This window comes from Acomys russatus, chromosome 21, assembly GCF_903995435.1.
Source record: "Acomys russatus chromosome 21, mAcoRus1.1, whole genome shotgun sequence".
NCBI classification, from domain to species: domain Eukaryota; kingdom Metazoa; phylum Chordata; class Mammalia; order Rodentia; family Muridae; genus Acomys; species Acomys russatus.
Genome location: NC_067157.1, coordinates 53,819,061 through 53,840,883, shown reverse-complemented (window position 1 = coordinate 53,840,883; position 21,823 = coordinate 53,819,061). Strand labels below are relative to the sequence as shown.

At 44.3% G+C, this 21,823-nt stretch overlaps 1 protein-coding gene across 3 annotated transcripts in view; it reads left to right on the top strand.

Moving 5' to 3' along the window:
* The window catches only part of Prkn (parkin RBR E3 ubiquitin protein ligase), a 1,140,959-nt gene that overhangs the window by 548,643 nt on the left and 570,493 nt on the right, over positions 1 to 21,823 (top strand). For all 3 annotated transcript variants that reach the window (XM_051164341.1, XM_051164340.1, XM_051164339.1), the window contains exon 5: positions 8,860 to 8,943. In XM_051164341.1, the coding sequence (XP_051020298.1) occupies positions 8,860 to 8,943 (84 nt within the window). The remainder of the gene's footprint in view (positions 1 to 8,859; positions 8,944 to 21,823) is intronic.

The window sequence follows — 21,823 nt, the reverse complement described above, 5'->3', positions numbered from 1 at the left end:
AATATTTTTAAATAAAGGACCTTTAAATTATTGATATAGTATTAAAATGATTTATAAAACACATCAACAAGGACTGGACCAATATCTTAATATCATAATCATTATTTCTCTCCAGGGTTGTTTGCTTTAATTAATTACTTGCAGGAATTGAAAGCCAAGAGCTATGAATCTATTTATTTAGATTTCTGTGTTCACTTTTTCTATAGAACCAACTGTACAAATGCCTGCTGTTGAATGTTCAAAGGCAAAGGTCAAATGTTCCTCCTCTAAGAAGTCACAGGACATAAAATGAAGTTTTAAAAAGAATATGTCCTTTCATTAGAGTAAAGCATGTCTCCATGTTTGTTGTTATAAAACGTGTGGAAGTTTTAGAAGCTTGACTTACAAAAATAAATAGGAACCCATTGCTGGCCCCACCCAGCATTTATGCTTTAATATCTCCTGAGTTATGAAAGAACAATTCCAGGAGATGGTTGAAATGCTCACGTTTGAACTGGGAAGTGTGCACACAATAAAGTCACAGCCTAGGCCCTTGGCACCAAGTCACAAATAGGACTATTATTTCCTCTGTTACTGAAATGCCTTTCTCCTCATCAGATAGGGTGTGGCATGAATGTATTCATGATGACCCATCAACCTCTCACATTCTGCCATCAATGGTTTTTGTAAAACCTCTCCCTCTTGAGTATGTCTAGGACCCGTGGCTTCACTCTAACGGAGAGCAAACAACAAAAGTGGCAGGGCATCTGCGGCCCCCTTGTTGCTGCTTGACCACCTAACAGGAAACTGCCGTATAGGAGAGGGGGGCGGCGGGGCAGTCTCTGCTGGTTTGATTAAGGGAGCTTTGCCTAGTTGAGGGTCTTAGCAAAGCCCTGGGCTCTGCAATACTTCCAGCCAATAGGCAACCCATAGCGGACACCTTTGGAGTTAAGGGCACAGATAAATGAATTCTGCCAACACCGTATTCTGTCCATGTATGTTTTGATGGTTACTGAGAGGGGTGCTCCAGTTTAGGAGCACTATAAATAAAACTTAAGAATATTCACATTTTAATCTCAGCACTTGGGGAAGCAGAGTCAGGCAGAGTTTGTTGTGAGTTTGAGGCCAGCCTGGTCTACAAAGTGAGTCCAGGATAGCCAAGGCTAAACAGAGAATCTATGTCTCGAAAAACCAACAACAAAAGTTTCACATTTAATTCTTTGTGTGGATGTGGTTTTATTTATTATGGACAAATACTTAGGAAGCTGGTGGCTGAGTCTTGTTTGACCTGTATGTAGCACATATAGCAGTGATTTCAGTTCACATTCTTACCCACGTGTGTGTGCATACATGCATGGGTGTATGCATGTATTTATGTCCATGCCTGTGTGTGCAGCTATGTGTGTGTTGGGTTACACTCGCTTTATATCTTGCCTATATTGGATACCGGGGTTTAAAAATTATCATTTGAGTGATTATACTTCATTTGTAACAACTTTTGTGTTACTCCATGGACTCCATTAGAAAGAAGATTACTTATTTTTTTTATAAATGCAGGTACAAAAAGTTGGATGGTGTGTGTGTGTGTGTGTGTGTACATGTGCACGCATGTCTTTCTGTCTTTCTCTGTGAATGTGTAGCTTTAAAATCTATTCAATAAATATTTGGTGAGTTTAATGCTATTCTGTTTCCCAGAAATTTTCCCTCATACACCCCTCCACTTGCTGGTCATGTTTGCCAGCCTTTGCTGGACCCACAGCCTGATGCTCTGCCTGCAGCAGACAAGCTTTAAATCTTCTGGAGGAAGGTGGACGCACAGGACAATGCTGGGTGTCACATGGAGGCCTGTGCTTTAGCAGAGTCCCATGCCACCCACTATAGCAAGTGCTCTGATACCTAGGAGTGGTGGAGCCATGGGGACATAAGACACAGGAAGAATTAAGAAATATACCCGGTGGAGTTCAGTCAGTCCCCTTGGACTTAGCCTCCCAAAGCTCAGCTCTCACTAAACAAACAAATCTTCTCAGGAAGTTCTATTTTGAAGAGTAAGAAATAATACAACAGTTGACATTTTTGAAAAGTCAGCAAGTACCAGAATATGTGTGAAGGTGTCATTTAATGCTGGCCACCTGGCTGCTCTGCTTGAAGGCTTGAAGGTGGCATCCACCCCCTCACTTCTCAGCTGTGGAGAGTTGAGCTTGGAATGGGGCAGTGACCTCAGTCCAGACATATGGCTATAGCTGAGCAGCAGATGTACAGGCTTCAGCATGCCTCCTTCTCATCACTGTGTGGATGGAGATGCAGGGATAAAGGAAGGACCCGGCCTTCTGAGTGTAGCTGTTGTCAAGGTGTCCTCACTGTTCTGCGCATCAAGTTTATTTTGGTCCCTTCAATTTCATTATACTTTAAATTATGTTTAATTATATTTTAAATGCAGCACCTGTGATAGTGACATGAGATAGCGGGTACAAGTACAGATAAGTAAAATTACTGTGCGGATAACATGGAGGGCCGTGAGCAGTCAGACTACACAGTGCCACTTCAGAGTGTGGTGCTGATAGTTTATTTTAAGCAGCGATGCAGGTACCACGCAAGGAGAAGCACACCACAGCGTTCCGTTAGGTCATTCAAGAAGGATCTTCTCTGGGGCTAGTTGGATTTTTGTCAAGATGATATTTAAATCTAAAACAGGCAGCTAAATGCTTCAGTTTTCCTCGTGGCTGGGCATTGAAAAACCTAATCAAAATGACTTTCGGATTCATTTTGTAACTTTAAAGAATAAATTTAAAAGCTCACACTTAGTGGATTTTATTGCTGCTTCTCCTCCTTGGAATCAATTTCCTGATGCACTCTGCAGAGGTGTCTAGTCAGGGCTGGTGAGATAGCACATCTGTCAAGTGCTCTCACACAAAAGTGAGGGCCTGAATTTTACCTCAAGATCCGCAATGAGAAGAGCCCACAGGGAGGGTGGCTCAACATCTGGGGGGAGATGGAGATGGTCAGATCCCTGAGGCTCAGTGGTGTGCCTAGCCAAATCAGCGAGCCCCAGACCAATGAGGGACCACATATCACAAAGCAAGGTAAAAGGCTCCCGAGAAACAAGCGAAGTTGACCTCTGGCCTCTACACACATGTGCATGCCCGTGTACAAGCATCTGCACACATATACAAACAGACATTAAAAAGGAAGTGTTTAACATTCCACTCCGTGCTTTTCTGTGGGACTTGCACGGCTCAACACAATTCCTTGAATGTGGACCTCAGTTCCTACTTCCACAAGCTGGATGAAACACTGCCTGTAATTGCTGCCTCTCCTTCAACACCCTCTCAGATTGCTCAGGTCAACAGCTCTAGGATTTTAACTGAAGTAACTTCTTTCTTGAGATCTAGGTCACAGCCACTCATGCCAATACTTAAGATTATGTGATATTAAAATATATGCCACCATACAAAATTGGAGGACTACCTTTTGTTGTAATGTTATAGAATAGCATTTACTATGGAGACATTTGGATGGCTTTTCCCATCAAGGCCCTGACAGTAAACATGGTCTTTGTAGACCGCAGAGTCTGGTTGTGAGAACATACATGCCGTGAGACCCGCCATGCCCTCCTGAGGTCACAGCCAGTGAATGGGCAGTGAATGTGCCTTGAGCCTTTAGTTGTGCACACTGCCATTTGAACTTTACATGATTTCCAAGTGCCTACAACATATATTCTTTCTTATGCTTTTTAATAATTAATGTGAAGATGTTGAACTTTATATAAACAGGCACTGGTCTGATCTGGCCAGGCCCCTGCTGTGGCAGCCATGTGAGAGTCAGCTCCATGTCTCTGTCACGAACACCTGAGATAATCAGCTGATTGGAAGAAATGGGTTCTGGAGGCGAACAGGGTGACAGGTTTAATTCTATGGCCCTGTCACCTCGTGACCAGACCTAGAAACGAGAAAGGAGGTGATGCCACATAGTCTCCTTTAAGGGCTTTCCCCAAATGACCCAGAAACCTCGGGCCTTATCCCCACCTCTTGTCATCATCTCCATGTCTCAACAGCACAAGCCTGAGGACTGAGCCTCAGGGCGATGCTTCAGAGCCAAACTATAGTGGTGATTCCTTAGCTCTCCTGATTCTAGTGAGAGAGGGGCCAGGGGAGGGGGAGATGGAGGCAGAGGGAGAAGAGGCGTGCGGTTTCCGAAAGGCTTCCATAATTCTTTGTTCAGACATAGAGGTACTCGGCAGTATACTGACTGGTTCCCACACACCCTGACCTTTCACATGCCACCACTTTAAGTCTTTTCTCTCCTAGAGACTTTTCACTGTAGAAAACAATTATTTGACACACGCTTGGCATGCCTCTGTTGAAACAGTGTTTGGGGTCAATTAAAACATAATGTCTAAATTTAAATTGAAGAAAGAGAGGCCATGGATTTGAGAGAGGGTGGAGGTGAGTGCACAGGAAAGGATTAGAGGGAAGAAAGAGAAGAGGTTTTAATTTTTTTTTTTTTTAAGTATTTTTCTCTAAAAATGGAGCAAGGCAAAGTTAAAGTTAAGCCTGCTGTGGAATGGTGTGAACTCAGTGAGTGTCGGGGCAGTGGGGCCTGCATCCTGATGGCCTGGGTACAGCGGACAAACTCACACCTATCCTGTGTTTATTCCTACATCCAGCAGAATTCTATGTCGTTTTTATTACTTATGCCATCGTGCTATGATCTGCCATCATAAATTAAACAACAAATGCCTTTTCCACATGGCCACGTGCACCGTCTATCTGTTAAATGTAGGTGATGCCTTACCCCCTGGGGCAGCTGAGAGGATTGCTGCCCACACACGTGATTGATGTTTGAACAGTAAAAATTAAGGTATAAAAATTAATATCTGTGATGTGCATAGGACGGTGCACTTACATCGAGACTCTTGAGGCAGGAACTGTTCATCTGGGCAGCAAATACAATCTGGCTTGGGATTGTCGGCGTCTCCTGGCCACTGTTGTCAGGGTGAGATTTTCTTTTCCCATCTCGTATGGTGTGAGGAGTTTAGAAGGCACTTCTGTGCTGCTCTGGAGAATCACTGCCTCCCACTTGCCTCCCTGTTAGCCATGATGAAATGATGCACTTTTACAAAAGAGCCTCCGCCTGTTCACTGGGACCTGCCTCCTGCCATGGCTTGAGAGCCAAAGCTCAGCGGAGAGACACCAGGCTGGAGATGAGCACAATTGTCCTTGGGAGAGATGACCATTGTCTCCCCCAGGCAGAAGGGATATGCAAAGCTGTTCCTGTCGGAACACTCAGGGATCCCAGGGACTGAGAAAGTCACAAGACCCTATGTAGACCCCGAGTGATTTCAAAATGGGGAGCAAAGGATGGGTCTGGTAGCAGTATGGATTGTGAGCTATGTGACACTGCTAAGATTCAATCAGGTTTTGCCAGTTACTGAAATGGCGAAAGGTTTGATATAAGCACTGCTCATAGGCACTAGTAATAAACACACAGGGTGCTCAGGGCCTTCAGAGAGTGGTGAGGAGTGGTGCACACTGGGTGGTGGCAGTGCCTGTCGCCATGAACTTCTCACTTCTGGCTCCACCGAGGGGCTTACGAGAGTGATTCGAGTCCCACGGAATGTAGCTCTCTTCTTGTGCCCCAAGTACTTGTAGTTATATCAAAATATGCATAAAACTCAGACATGCAGATGGCCTTACAGTAGCAATGGCAGCGGATAAGAGAGTTCGTTGTCTTCTCCCCACTCCTTCACCCCCACTCAGCTCCTCCACCCACCCACCCTGTTCCGCTCCTCCACTCCCCCCCCCACACCCCTCCCCTGCTCCACTCTCACCTCTACATACTCACTTCCGCAGTGTCTAGCCTGAATAACAAACATAATTACAATTCTCTGAACATTTTCACTAGTGTGATTATAAAACTGAACCCCAAAGAAATGTTTACATTTGGTCTTGAGGGTGAGTGATGACCTCTCCCTCCACCACCCGAGGGGCTGGAGAACATTTTCTCAGAGACTCATTCATTGTGTGACACTGTGTCCTGATCCCCATATCCCCAGATGCCACCACTCACCAGAGCGACCTATAGGAGCAGACAGGGCTGAGGTTCATTGCAGCGAAGTAAATATGTAGAGGGAGGGGCCCAAGGGGAGAGGGCAGAGCCTGTGGGAGTCAGGGGGTGGGGGGGGCTAGTCCAGAGCCCCTGAGGGGAAGGAGGCGCTGAAGGAGTCATGCCCTGTGTCTAAGCAGCTCAGGTATGTAAAGCACCCACATCAGAGAGGAGGCCATGATGCCACTTGTCAGAATTCCAAGTCCCCAAAGGCCAGGGAAGAGCCAACACTGAAAGCAGAGCTTCCTAACAACAGTAGCCCAGGCCTACTTTCTACGTGTTTTTTTCCGGGCACAGCTTGTAGACTGGCAATCTGAGGCTCAAATTCCAGGCCCCTTCAAAGTCTGGGTTACTGTGCCACTATGGAATGACAGTCTTTCCGGTGGAGCTCAGACTTCTATATGTCCTCTCTTTTTCCCTAGCCTTGTGTGTGTAGTGTGTGCCCACACATGTCTGTGTGCCAACATGAATGATGTGTATTATGGTCTGTGTGCTGTGGCATGTGTGCATGTAGTGTGTAAATGCCAGAGCAGGTGCATGTGTGTACCCATGCCTATGTCTGTGTCTTGTGTGTTTTTCTGCGTGTGTGTGTGTGTGTGTGTGTGTGTGTGTGTGTGTGTGTGTATACAGATATTAGTACACTATGGTGGTGAAAGGCCAGATGAGTGCAGAATGTAGGCAGAGGCTCTGGCCTTGTGTGCCTTCCCCTGTCCACTAGTCTCTGCTGGAGATTTTCTGAGCAGCTCGGGCCTGATTCCGACGGCTGGCCCATGATGCCTGATTTACTTCCTGCAGTGTAAATGATGACTCCGCATCCATCGCTCCTTTGTCCAAATGTTCCCCCACCTGGCTGTCAGACCACCTGTGCTGGAAGCTCTGGCCATCCTCTGCTGTCTTTCCTCTGTCCTTCCTGTTGTACTCACAGGAATACTGCCCACCCGTGGATGTCCCTCTGAGTCACAGGTTGTGAGCCAGCGCCCCTCAGCCTTCTGCTGCCTGTGAGCTATCATCCCCCTCAGCCCCCTTCCCATCTCTGAGGTCCTCAAAGTACTTTCTACCATCCCTCCACCTGACGGATGTGATCAGAGTTTGGACAGAGGCTCTGAGCTCTGACGGGATTGCTGGGACTTAGGGTTTTGTGTTGATTTTTGTTTTGAAGTAGACAAGCTGGTCATTTTCTCGATATATGTTAGCATCGTCTATGTATGGAATTCTGTGGCTATAGGGTCCCTCTGACCTCTCTCCTATCCTTTCATTATTTTTTCAATTCTCAACCCCTTTGACCCTACACAGTGTAGACTTATCCTTTGCTGTCTATTGAGCTATTCCAGAAAATCAGGGTCATTGTTTCAACGTCTACTGCCTCAGTCTCATTGGTTTCATGTGTCAACACATAGCTAGATTTTTAAGCTGATGCCAAGCAATGCTTCAGAAGAGGTGTGTGTGTGTGTGTGTGTGTGTGTGTGTGTGTGTGTGTGTGTGTGTCTGTCTGTCTGTCTGTCTGTCTCCAGGGCAGCAGGAAAAGGCAGTGTCCAGGCACTCACTCAACACTACCCCCTTTCCATGTAATTCTCATGTTTATTTTCCTTTAAATGTCAGTATTTAAAATTGCGGCAGCTAGGTGGTGGTGGCACACACCTTTAATCCCAGCACTCGGGAGGCAGAGGCAGGCAGATCACTGTGAGTTTGAGGCCAGCCTGGTCTACGGAGTGAGTCCAGGACAGCCTAGGCTACACAGAGAAACCCTGTTTTGAAAAACCAAAATAAATAAATACAATAAAATTGCAGCAAACTTAGGAAAAACTATTTCATTAAAATATGGGCACTGCTGTTGGTCAGTAGTGAGGAGACGGCTGCCTGGAGAGACATGGCTTGAGTTGTTTCTCCCTCATCACTGTCCTGTCATAACCTCTGGAACAGCTGCACTCCTGCTTTAACATGAATTTGTGACTAAGCGCTCAGAGTTAGTGTTGCTGCACACTATTTGATGTAGCTGTAGATATCCGTGAAGCTCTCTGATGATCCAGGTTGTTTCCGGTAGGGTAGCGCTGTATTCAAAACATCTGCAATTAAAATGGACCATACTCTTTCTACTCTCAGTGTCTTGGGCCTGGATAGACCTCCTGAAACCCAAACAGTTGCAGAACAAGCAAGGACTTTTCATACCTGTTGCTAAGATGCTGCCCAAAAGGGGTCTATGGAGCAGCACCGGTATTTTCAGTGTTCTTTGCTCACCTACCCGATGGACTGCGGCTGTTGTTTAAGGTTTTATTTCCTGACTACTAGAATAGTGTGTGCAGTGCCGGGCCTCTCTCTGTGTCTTGCATTCTATGTATAGACCAAGTCTTCTCTAGAAGATCCACATCCACAAGGAAACAGACACCACCTCATCAGTCATCACTGCACTCGTGGGGGAATGGCACCTGCTATGAAGTAAAGGAAAGCGGGCCGAGCAGCTGGGGGTATTGATGCCCAATTGAAACAGGCCCTCACAGAGGAGTCAGGGAGTGGGAAAGAAGCCCATGTGAGCCCAACACCAAGTGAAGTCTTGTATATTTATGGGGGTGCTTCTGACCTAACAGATCCCACAGGAGCATCTGGGGAAAGTCCCTGCCATGCCTGCTAACCACGCTGTCAAGATCACTGTGGTACATCTCATTATCATCCCATGATTCCAGCGGGAAATCTTCAGGAGTGTCTGAGGAAGCATATTTGCATTTCTACCATACACAGAGAAATGATGGTTTTCATTTGGTTTTGTTTTTGTTTTCTTCAAAGGGTCCATCTTGCTGGGAAGATGTCTTAATCCCAAATCGGATGAGTGGCGAGTGCCAGTCTCCAGACTGCCCTGGAACCAGAGCTGTAAGTGTCTGAGTATAGTAATTACGGTAACTACACCTCCTCAGTGTCTCAGTGAACTTAGAGTATGGCCACCTCCTGTCCTCGGGAGATTAGGTTAGAGGCCAAGAGCATTAGCTGACTGTACAGCGATCCTGTCAGAAGTCGGGGATATCCAGATGTGTTAACCACAGTCACCAAAACTCCCTCGGTGTTTTTACCCCCAGGGTCACGAACCCTGTTACAGCTACTTGTGGGGACATTTAAAGGCAACTGAGGAAGGCCTGGAGTAGGAGAGGCAGCCTTCCCCAGGGATGAGCTCACCAATTGGTTGTCCAGCCCTGAAAACATATATACAAGTAACATAAAGCCTGGGCAGGTTATATTTAGGAGTATGTATGTATGTATGTGTGTATGTATGTATGTATGTGTGTGTGTGTGTGTATGTATGTATGTATGTATGTACATATATATATTTGCATGCAATAATAATTAATGGAAAAAAGGGGCCATGAATGTGAAGGAGAGTGGGGAGGAGTATAGTGGAGTGTTTGGAAGGAGGAAATGGAATGGGGCAATGTTGTCTTTAAAATCTCAAAATGAAAAAGGTACCCTCAAACTAGAGATTTCTAGTGACCTCAAAAGGTATAGGAGTTGTGGGGAGATGACTCAGTTGATAAAGTGCTCAGTACGAAGGCAGGAAGACCTGAGTCCAGTCTCAGGCAGCATGGCACGTGTCTGCAATGCGGCACTGCAGACAGACATAGGCAGAGGAGGCCAGCTGAGGCAGAGAGCACCAGACCTAGTGAGAGCCTGGGCTTCCAAACCTGAGGTAGAGAGCTGTTTGGGAGTGACATCCAGGTTAGTCTCTGACCTCCACATGCTTGTACATTCACATGTACCGATTCTCGTGCATGACCACACACATGAACATGTACACACACACACACAGATGCACACACACTGATGCACACACTCCAGGTGAGTGCTCAGCTCCAAACACTGCCCTCACATCGGATGCCATTCGCAAGCCCCACATTTCTCCTGAAATTCTGACCAACTAGATATAAATGGAGGTTTTTGCAACCTCTTGCTCTGGCTTTGATTGCTCAGAGAAACCCTTACTTACCTGGTTGCTACCAATAACACTACAGAGGAGACAGATGGAGAGATTCACGGCTAAGAGAGGGAGGAATGAGGGCAGAGCTGTCTCCTTTCCTTAGACTCACCTTCCTAGGGCTCTCTAAAAACTCTTTTCTAAATGCCATCACAAACTCTCTCTCTCTCTCTCTCTCTCTCTCTCTCTCTCTCTCTCTCTATATATATATATATATATATATATACACATATATACATATTATGAATATACTATGTCAGAAATATCTGTACACATATAATATATACACACACAGGCACAGTTGCTTAAACCATGGGCCATTGGTCATCACCTTAACCTTAGTCTGTGTCCACTACCTGGATTTGGGAGTATAGGCCTGAAGGTCCCTGTGTTCGATTCCTGCTTCACCTTTTCTGTGTAACAGTCACCTGGTGAAGCCTTCATGAGACTGCCAGTCTCCAGCCTGCTTATTAACATGCAAAGGACACGTACCACCTGGAAGACCCCAAGGCTTATGGGGTCTACCTGCTGGGAAACAGGGGTGCAGAGTAAAATGTGTGTTTCAAGAGGAACCAAGGAAGTGTGCCCATCTAAAAGCCTTACAGTGACAGCCGCAGGTGATTAAGGAAAGGCCATAGAAAATCCAGGTCTGAGCCTAGGAGAGGAAAAAAGACAGAAAGCCAGCCGTTCTCCCGGAGCCTGGAGTTCTTGCCTGGATCCCACACTGGTCAAAGCGTTCTCTTTTGCTTCAGCTCTTTCCCACGTTGGTGTTTTCCGACGTGGTGGGAAGTTAGAAGACAACATGGCTGATGGGTTCTCTGACTGAAATGCTGTCCTCTGTTCTGTGGAAGCTCCCCCCCCCACCCCCGCGCCCCCTTCACAAGCATGTGCCTCATGCAGAAGAACACTGCTTCTTGAATGAGACCCTAAACTCTAAGTTTGTCTTTTAAATAAGCTTAATTGTTGAGCTGGGCGGTGGTGGCGCACGCCTTTAATCCCAGCACTCGGGAGGTAGAGGCAGGCAGATCGCTGTGAGTTCGAGGCCAGCCTGGTCTACAAAGTGAGTCCAGGACAGCCAAGGGTACACAGAGAAACCCTGTCTCGAAAAACCAAAAAAAAAAAAAAAAAAAAAAAAAAAAGTTGTTGCCGTATTTTCTGTGTGTATACTTTGGCACTTTTAATGTAATTACTCCTCAGGCCAGTCTTCCTCTGCCCTCTCATTTCTGGAGCTGCAAACACTATCATGAAGCCAACACAAATGTCAGTGTTAGTTCACAAACTGTCCCAGCTGGCTGGCAGTTCATAACTTCTCTAAGGAGGAAGTCTGTCAACGGTGGCAGATACAGTGTTTGATGTGAATTGTTAGGCAGGCCTCCTCTCACCACTCTGCCAGGTGATCGCAAGACACTGGGAAAGTAGGCAGCAGCCAGCAGACAAGTGTTCTCCAGCACACTGGGGCTGGGACCACAGACAGACTCCTTATGAATGCAAATCCCAATTAAAGACTCGTAAGAAAAATAATTCCTACATGTCAATCACAGATGTCAATCATGATACTCATTGTGAGTTTCCCACTGGTGTGAAATTAAAGTGTATTATTTTATAGAGCAGAATTTTAAGTATAATCATATGCACTTGTATGAATATGTATAATTGTTATATATACCACATATATGATTACATATACTTGTGATATGTATCCATACACACATGTGTGTGTATGTATGTATATTATATGTACACATATATGATCAACAGGTAGAATTATAAACAGGTAAATGGAAGGATGGTTGGATGGTTAATATATATATAAATGTATGCATAAAATGTCTATCTCTGTCGTATATGACGTCTTGAACTCCATTAATTTCCCCTAACAACCAGAGCAGGGGCTGTCTCCGACTCTGTTGCCTGCCTTTGGATCCCTTTTCACTAACTGGGCTGCCCTGTGTAGCCTCAATAGGAGACGATGTACCTAGTCCCACAGCATCTTAATATGCCAAGGTGAGGCCTCTCCCTCTCTGAGGAGAAAGGGAGTGGGGAGAGGGGACAGGAGTGGGGAGAGGGAGGAGACTGGGAGGAGAGGAAGAGACCTGGAGGAGAGGAGGAAGGAGAAGCTTTGACTGGGATGTAAAGTAATGAATTATTTGATGAAAAAATGCAAAAGAGCAGAGTTCTTAATCTATTCTCGTTAGTATTTACATATTTAAATATAGTCTAAGTAGATCATTTGCAGTAGCATCAAGATGTAACCTAGCTCTTGAGAGAACAGATACAGGACTGGGGAGATGGCTCAGCTGGTAAAGTGCTTGTGCCACAAGCAGAAAGACCTGAGCTTCATCCCCAGAATGTACATTTTAAAAGCCAGGTGTGGCGTGTGTGACACACGTGTGATGCCAGTACTGGTGAGTTGGAGGAAAATAGATTTCTGAGGCTCCCTGGCCAGCTAGCAGCTTACTTGGCGAGTTCTAGGTTCAGTGAGAGACCCTGTCATGAAGCAGAAGCAATGAACAGCATCTAAAGAAGGACAACAACCATTGTCTCCTGAATCCAAATGCGTCACACAGAGAAAACAATGCTCACTTTAGACAGAGCGCGCAGAAGAGGTTACTTTATGAAGGAGCAGCACATTCACTCCAAAACCATCTTAGCTTTTAGTAAATAATCACCTCACAGCGCGTATGCTTGAGATCAAAGAGATGCATCAATTAGAAGTTTCTGCACTAGGGAAATTCATTCTACATTTGATATGACAGAAGACTTCAATTTTGCTATGCAAACCTTCTTTTATGTTTTGCCTTCTTCGATGGCTTTCACGCTGAAATGGCGACCGTACTGTGTCTGTCTCTATGTTGGGGAAACGTGTTCATCTCACCTGCATACACACAGACTAAGGAAAACCCAGAGGTCTTGATGTCAAGGCATTATGTCTTCATTCCATCCCTCTTGTCGTTTCCCTACCAAGACCCCTGGCCTCAGTCGCATGTCTGTGTAATTGGGGCATTTCTCAGGCAGCTGGGAGGATGTCACCTGTCCCTTGATGCCTGTCAGCTGGGTGTCTGGGTTAAGTGATAGACATTCCCTCAGCTGAAATGAACTATCTTTCAAAAGAACGAATAACCAAGGTCATTATTAACATATACATTTATGCATTTAACAGCATGGAGGCTTGAGTTGGAAGAAGGCAAGGAGTGGGTGGGAGAATATGGAGGGAAGTAAAGGAAGAAAACGATGCAATTGTAATCTGAAAAATAAAAGGAGAGTCTTTGAGAGATGTTAGTTTAACTACCCAGCAACCAACAGCATACATCAACTTTATATTTGTATAGAAAGAGTCACTCAAAATTCTGGGTTAAATAGTTCTTGTAATTTTGAATATGTGTGTTTGATAGGAGTTAAATTGTTTTCGATCACACTTTTTTCTTACCAAAAAGCCAAAGAGTTCTAAAACTACTTAAGATTTATCTCACACAATATTTGATACTTACAACTATCCCCTGATTATAATCAATAATTATTAAACTCAATATGACATCTAGAGAGATTTTTATCATAATTCACATGCAATTTATTTCTTGTACACTCACCCTCCCCACTTTTGGCCTCACCCTCCCCATTTTGGGCCTCAGTAATTTTAGTCAGTGAGTCTGGTTTCATCTTCTTGGGAAATGCTAACACAAACTGCAGAGTAAGAATTCCCTAGTGTTGAACAATTTTGATTTATAAGTGACTCATATTTCCTTTCCAAAAATGTCCTAGTGATATTTTGGTTTGGTCACTTTGCCATCCTCTAAGGAATCTGAGATTCATTATTTTTTCAGACTTCATTACACTGTATCTTCTTATTTTTCTATGATTTAACAATAATGATGTTTTAGGTATTTGTTTTGTTTGTTGAGACAAGGTTCATTTTTTTCCAGTGATCCCTAACATTGCCACAAGTGGCGGGGTGAATATGTGTAACACACGAGCTGTGGCCTATCCCTGCATTGCTAGCAGTATCTGCACTGTGAAGGGACCCCATTAACACAAACATATACTCCACAACACCTGCCTGAGTGTCTTCCCAGGGCCCCCAGACTGTCAGAGGATGGCAGGTCACCTAGATGTGAGGGTGGCACATGAAAGCTGAGGGAAATGAGGAATGGACACGTTCACTCCCCCTCCCCCACCCTCTGCTCTGCGGTTCCACAAAAGACAGATGCCCGTTCTGCCCTTACACTTTCTCCTCAGTCATATTTTCTTAATTCTAAATAAAATTGAATTGTGAAAGCTTTGAAGTCAAACTCAGATTATGATTGAATGGTGTCTGAGCGTGACAAAATGTTCTCTGTTGTCTGACATGCTATTTGGGTGACAAACTAGAAACTTCTAACAGCATTTTTCAAAAACCAATCAAGTATTCAGACCCAAGGACAACTTTTTTATAAACCAAGTTTTGAGTACTTGATAAGAAAAAGTTTACTGTTCTTTTCTGAATTGTTGAGCTATTTTTATTGTGATGGAACTGGCTAAAATTTAGCAAACTTGAGTAAACACCAACATATAAAAATGTATTAATCTAAGCGGTATTTTTTAAATGTATTATAATGTATTCATATTATATCCAATTGTTATCTCCTCTCTTGTATTCTTCAGTTCTCTCCCTCCCGCTCTCTTCTGTTCTGTTCCCCTCTCCTAGTAGTATTGTTTTTAATGTAATTTTTATTTTTTTGAGAATTTCATGCACACATATGATGCATTTTGATTAGCTTCACAGCTCATTTCCCCCATTTAACTCAGAAGTGTAGTTTTAAAAGATTCCAGAGAAATTCAGGTTTTCTTAAGAACCTACATTCTTGTGAGGGTCTGAAGCCTCACCTTCACACAGTTCAGCTTTTCTCTCTCTCTGTGACATAATCCATCTGTTTTCATCTCAGCTACTTTATAAGGTAACTATTCCTCAAGGTTTAAGTATTGCAAACAATGCTTTCTTTCTCATCCCAGGAAGCTCCTGGTTCATGCGAATCTCAGGGTTTTTTTGTTTGTTTGTTTGTTTTGTTTTTTTATTCTACATCCTACTTTTATATACAAAAGAAATGACGTGTCTATATTACCACAGTAGCGCCTGTCTTAGGGGCTTCTGTTGTGACAATGCAACCATGACCAAACATAACCTGGGCAGGAGACAGTTTATTTCCTCTTACAATTCCAGCTAACAGTCCATCAGTGAGGGAACTCAGGGCAGGAACTCAAGGCAGGAGCTGAGGCAGAGGCCGTGGAGGAGTGCCGCTTACAGGCTCACTTCTGGCTTGCTCATTTTATTTTCTCACACACCTCAAGAGCACCTGCCTGCCCAAGGGTGGCACCACCCACAATGGTCTGGGCCATCCCATATCAATCACCAATCAAGAAAATTCCCCATAGCCTTGCCTACAGTACATTTTTATGGGATTCCTTCCTCTTAGAAGACCCTACCTTGCGTCAAGTTGACATAAAACTAGTCAGCACAATGTTAAAATGAGTTTTTAAATCATCCATTAATTCCAGAAGCTTCAAATTTTTTCATTAAAGATTTCAAAACTAGACACGTCAGTGGGGGAATGTAGTTATAATTTGATTATACCTTAGACTGTACCTTAGATTATGCCTTAGCCCCAGACAACAACAGATCCGCAGAGGAATTTATCATGATTAACCAGTGAAAAGCTTTCCTCTGATTTGGCAGCTTTTAGATCAGGGAAGGTACATTTATCTACCAGAAAGATGGCAGAAGTATGAAATAAAAACAAAATCATTATAATTGAAGTTCTAAGACCCAGAGAGTGCCAATCACATGTCACTGTGAACAGCCCTGAATGCCTCAGATGGGACAGCAGATTAGATCTAATGAAACTATCAGGGATTAGGGATGGGAGGTCGAGCTGAGATCACCTCAGCACAGATACACTGGAGGCTGATGGACTGAGAAGAATAGAAGGAAGGTGTGAGAGTAACGGGGGAAGGAGAAAGAGGCTTGCTTCGAGGCTGGGAAACAGCTCTCTTGGTCCTCCACCCGGGTGATGGATGGCTGGAGGAGGCCCACACTTCATCATGCCTTGATGGCACTCATTAAAGAACCCTCATCCCTCTTCCTTGGGTCAGAGTAGCCCTCAAAAAGTTATCAGGAGACATGACTATACTCAATTTTTAAATATATATATATATATATATATATATATATATATATGGTTTTTTTTTACTTAAAACCAGTTTTCCAATCTAAAGATTTAAAATGAGAAGTGTGACTATATGGATGACCACATTGAAATAGCTCTCATGTGCGTGTGACACACACGTGGGCAGACCTCTAATGGTTCTTGAGGCACCTATACCTTCTGAGGTCCCTGAACAGGTAATGACTGTGGCGCTTGACACTTACAGTTTGAGGAAAGAAATGCCAGAGTGATCTTTTCAGGAGGATTTTCTTTAGGTAAAGCTGTAATTTGTAAACTCCGTGTCTGTGCGTGGAAGGAAACATAGCTAGCACTCTCGGTGTGTTTAATTGTGTTAGTGCCCATGCTCTTTTCAGGATCCAAGACTCTGGGCCTGGATGAGGTTCTTCACAGAAAGGACAGGAGGGCAGACTAAGCAGAAAAGGCCAAGGCTAAGTGGACGAGACTGAGTGTCCCTTCTTTGCCAGGCTGGGATAGAAAGAGAACTGCTCTCCTAGCTGAAAGAAACCAGTGTGTCCCAATATGTAGGCGAAAGATGCTGGTGCTGAGACCCAAGTGAGGTGAAGCTGAGCCTGAAGGACTTCTCTGTGTGGACAGAGCAGAGATGAGCCCACGGTGTAGACTAAGTGTCAGAGAAGCACAGCTAGCGCTTCTGGTGTTCAAGGAAGGGGAATCCCTCAAGAGGCATTGAAAGCACTTCCTAGGGGAGGCCGACCTGGGGAGCAGACAGGGAATTTCCACTGCTCTGGGTGGATAGATAATTCATCAGGTTCAAGAACTGAGGTCAAGAAAAGGATGGAATGTTGGGGTTCATTCGATGCATGGATTTCCATTGGCCACTGTTGCCTGGTGGAAAACCGGGTACTCTGATGACCTGAAGTATGTCAAGATGTAAGGCTCCGGATGCTCAGAGAATGTGACATAGGGTCCCTGCTGAAATGCACCCTAGATGGGAGAGAACTTGTCTCGCGCTGTGTTATGCTGGGCCAACAGCACTGGCCAGTCAGAGATGAGGGGTCAGGAGGTCAGAGTCTGGCTAAAGCTGCAGAGGGAGACAGCAGCCATTGGTGTGACTGGGAAATACTCAGAGTGAAAGCCCCCCTTGAGTGTCTCTTCTTACTTAGTTTGGGGGATTTTCCCATAGAAGATTTTTATGTCTCCCATTTGAAATTTGGATAATTTGAAAGGAAGAGCAAGCAGGCGAGCGGGTTGCAATAGTGACAGCATGAGGAACTGAGAGAAAAGGGGAAAAATTGAAAACAATAAAAATGATTTTATTTTATTTTATGTTTACCCATACCTTGAATCCCTGGAGTACTGTGACTCAAGGTAACTGAGCATTGGGCTTTGTCTTCCTTAAAGCTAGAAACACAACAAACAAATGAGATTTTGGTCTGGAGCTGATTACAAATGCCACACTTTTCTTGTATTGATTGGGTCATTAAAAGCAGCCATATGGTTGTTTTCTGTCTTAACTGTTCACGTTTCTCCAGTATGTTCCTCAGCAGGAATCTGTTTAGTGGTTGATTGAAAATCTATCTTTATCTACAACTCTCTGTTATCTGCAGTGGCCAGAAGTGGCTGGCCCAGAGAGAAGGGCTCCCCTTTGTCCCTGTCCCCCTGCTACTGGCTTTTGTGTCTCTCAGTGGACAGCACATAGCCTTTTCCTCCTGTCATCAGCGTCTCAACGTATCAGGAGTGTGGAGACAATAGGATTGTTTCATGGAGGAAGTGCTGAGGTCCCCGTGCAGACTGTCCATCCTTGAATATGGCAGAGCTGGCTGACCGCTGCAGCTGAGTGCTGAGCAGCTGGGAAGGTGAGTGCAGGCGAAGACAGACTGAAGTAAGCCCCCGCCCCACTGTGTCCTGGTCCGCCAGCCCCTGCTCCTCTCTAGTTCTCCATTTGGGGAGCAAAAAGATTGATAACATTTTGGGAATTTTACTGATAGTTTCGTCTGAGGCTCCTGTCAATTCTTCTTGGTTTTGTTTGTTTTGTCTTTTGTTTTTGTTTTTGTTTTTTGGGTTTTTTTTTTTTTTTTTTTTAAGTGAAGGTTCTTTGGAGACTGTAAATCTGTCTTTATCTGAAAGTTTCCCCACCCTACCAAGAAGTATATGTGTTTCCCTCGACCCCAACATGTCATTTTTTCCTAACCCTAATCCTAACTCTACTCTCTTACCTGCGGCCTTATAAAAATGAACCATTTCTGTGTAACTCTACCATTTCATTAAAATTTACACTAAAGCTCATAAAAATTCCAAAAGGCATTAAGTGACTTTATATTGTATAATTAAGACTCATGTCACATAACACAATGTCCTGCTATGAAGACCTCTCTGGGATCCAGTATGTTTACAGTGATTATTAATTAGTACAAGGCAAGTATTTAAATTTGGACATTCCTTTTTAAAACAATGGGAATGTTTTAAATGGCCTCACTCCTAAGGAGAGCTGTATCTCAGCCATGCACTTTGAGGATGGAATAGTTGATTTGAATGAAAGCAGAGGGGAATGCTATGAAGTCAATGACATGTAAGTGAGTGTGCAGCCCGCCCCTCTAAGACAGAGCCATAAATGCCCTCTGCACTGGAGCTGAGTGCCATGACCTCTTAGTGATGGCTTCTGCTGTGGCTGTATCACAGGCTGCTCAGCCACACTTTAGGGTCCAAATGAATTCTGTGGCCCAAGAGAGCAAGGTACAGATAGCTTAGCCAGACCAAAAGTTTACCTTAAATAAACTTTTGAAATCACATGAGTCCAGATCAGGACATATGATTGGCTAGAGTAAGTTACCAAGCACTGTTAAGCATGACATCATACTGGGCAAATTTTTCTGATTTTGCCACATTTTTTCCCATCTTTGGCTATGACAGTACTGCCTCAAGATTCTGTCACAGGTGTTACCAGGGCCCCCTGAAAAGACACTGCAGAATGAAATTGAAAGCAACATAGGGTTTACTGAGATCAGTTTAGGCAGAGAGTGAGAAAAACAGGGAGACTTGCAAGGCAGTAGAGGTAGGACCAGTGTTGAGAGGCAAGAGGCCAGTGTTCTCTCTCCCTGATAAAGACTGTCTTGTGATTAAAGATGAGTCAAAAACAGTGGCTGATGCTTGAAGGGCTCACTAGGAGCCTGAGCATATTGTCCATAGACTCAGGAATTAGAAAGCAATTCAGGCTCTGGAAAGACAAGTTCATAAGCTAACCAATGCCCCAGAGACTCTGTTTACGGAGGGTGATGGTGATTTCCGACCTTACTCCGGGGTCTTGTTCATGCTGCTTGTTTCCGTGCGCTCATGTGAGGAGTCTCTCCCCTCTCCTCTCTTCTTTCCTTCTGTCCTCGCTCCCCTGCCCCTTCATCACCACATCTCTTAAGCAGCTCCCATCTTAATCAACCTTCACCAAAGTTAACCAGGTACCCATCATGACACACTGGTTTTAAAATTTGCCTGCAGGACATACACACTTCAGCAACACTAAAGAGACTTGGGTTGTGGGGATAAATTTATGTGTGTGTACATATGTAACAATAAGGATTAAATAAGAAACTATAGATTTGAGAGGGTAGGGGAGAGGGAGAATGACGTAAATAGAGTGAGTACCTATATATGAGATTCTCAAAAACGAGATTTAATTTTTAAAAAGGAGGCTCTCCCGGAGACGCTGCATAGAGAGATAGCTGCAGTGGGGACTAACTGCATGCAGCCCTGCAGTTAGAGCCCTTCCACACACAGCTGCCGTTTGTGCGCACAAATAAGGTTTCAGTGATTCCCACACCCAGTTTCCAGCCTCCTTGCCTGTTTCTAAGTGGAGCAAAGATAAGCAGTCCTCACTAAACCCTACTGAAATTGCAAATTTGCTTGTTAAATGATTTTTTTTTTAAGGACGGAGGACAACAACCAACTTACAAAGTCACCCTAGGTGCCCATCAGCAGATGAGCAGATACAGAAGATGTGGTGTATATGTGCACAATGGAGTTTTAGTCAGCCATAAAGGAGAATGAAATTATGCTGTTTGTGAGGAAATGGATGGAACTGGAGATCTATTAAACAAAATAAAGCAGACACAGGAAGACAAACACCACATTTTTTTCATTTGTGGATCTTGGATTTTATATATAGATACATATAGCACATGTCTTTGTGGAATGTATGTGCTATATAAAAAAGCGGAAGGTTGATGGGGCCGTAAGGAAGGGATGCCAAGGAGGGAGGATGGTGGGAGAATAAGCTCTAATATGTGGTAAGTGTAAAAGCATTTGCCTTTATAGAACCTGGTTCCACCCACAGTGAGAACACACCAATAAAAAGGCCACAGGGATAGCATCTGGAGTATTCCTCACACACTAACAGGGGACTGTGGGACACTCTAGATACAGAGGATTATACACGCTGTGACAGAAACAATTTTCTGCTTGTCTGTCTGTCCTTTGAGAGCTTACATGTGACAGCTCTATAGAGGTGGGACAAATTAGAAATCAGTGATTTGATGGTTAAAGGCTTCAGCATAGAATGGGGTTGGAAGGGCTCTTGGGGACAAGATAGGACAAACCCGGGCACTCCTTGACTGATACAGCATCAGATGCTCTAACTCCTTGAGTCACCCCTCCCCCAGGCCATGTATAAGACGCACCTGAGTAATTTTCATCGTGTACTTTGCACATTGTCAACTCGTTGTCAGTGATATAGTCAAACATGACTTTGTTGAGTGACTTGTCTCATAGCAGTCACATTTCTAAAAAAGAAAAAGCACGATATGAATCTTCTATGCAAGAGCTCAGTCAGGGGATCAAAGGAACCTGATCTTCCAAGCCAATCCAGCCTTTTACATGGAGACTCAGCATCAACATCCTCAACTGTATCAATCCGCATTTCTACCTATCCAGGGATGCTTGTGGCCCGGGCGCTATAGATTGGACACCCCTGCAAGACTCTTGTTCTGATATTTAGAGACCAGTAATGATAGAGATATCAATGTCCCTTTAAGAAATATTTGTGTGTGTGTGTGTGAGAGAGAGGGAGAGAGAGAGAGAGGGAGAGAGAGAGAGAGAGGGAGAGCGCGCATGTGCATTGGCTGTGTGTATATAAGTGTGCAATATGTGCAGTAGCCACAGACGCCAGAATAAGGAGCCGTGGAGAGTTCTGAACACTTGGTGTTGGTGCTTGGACCAGAACCTGGGTCCTCTGAAAGACCAGTAAGTGCTCGTAGCTGCCAAACCGCCTCTCAGTTCCAACACCACAAAATTTAAAGAAATATTACATTGAAAGTATGATTTAGAGTCATTATGCTCCATTGTTACTGAAATATTTTATTCTCATAGTAAATGTTACATTTTTTGTGATCATAAGAACATTGTGTTTCCTGAAAACAAATAGTTCCTTTACTCATTTTAATCAAACTGCCTAGCAATAATCACTGCAACACACTGAAACTATAGTTCTCTCTCTCTCTCTCTCTCTCTCTCTCTCTCTCTCTCTCTCTCTCTCTCTCTCTCTCTCTCTCTCTCTCTCTCTCTCTCTGTGTGTGTGTGTGTGCGTGTGTGTGTGCCACATATATGCAATACTTGCAGATACCGAAAGAGGATTTCAGAGCCTCTG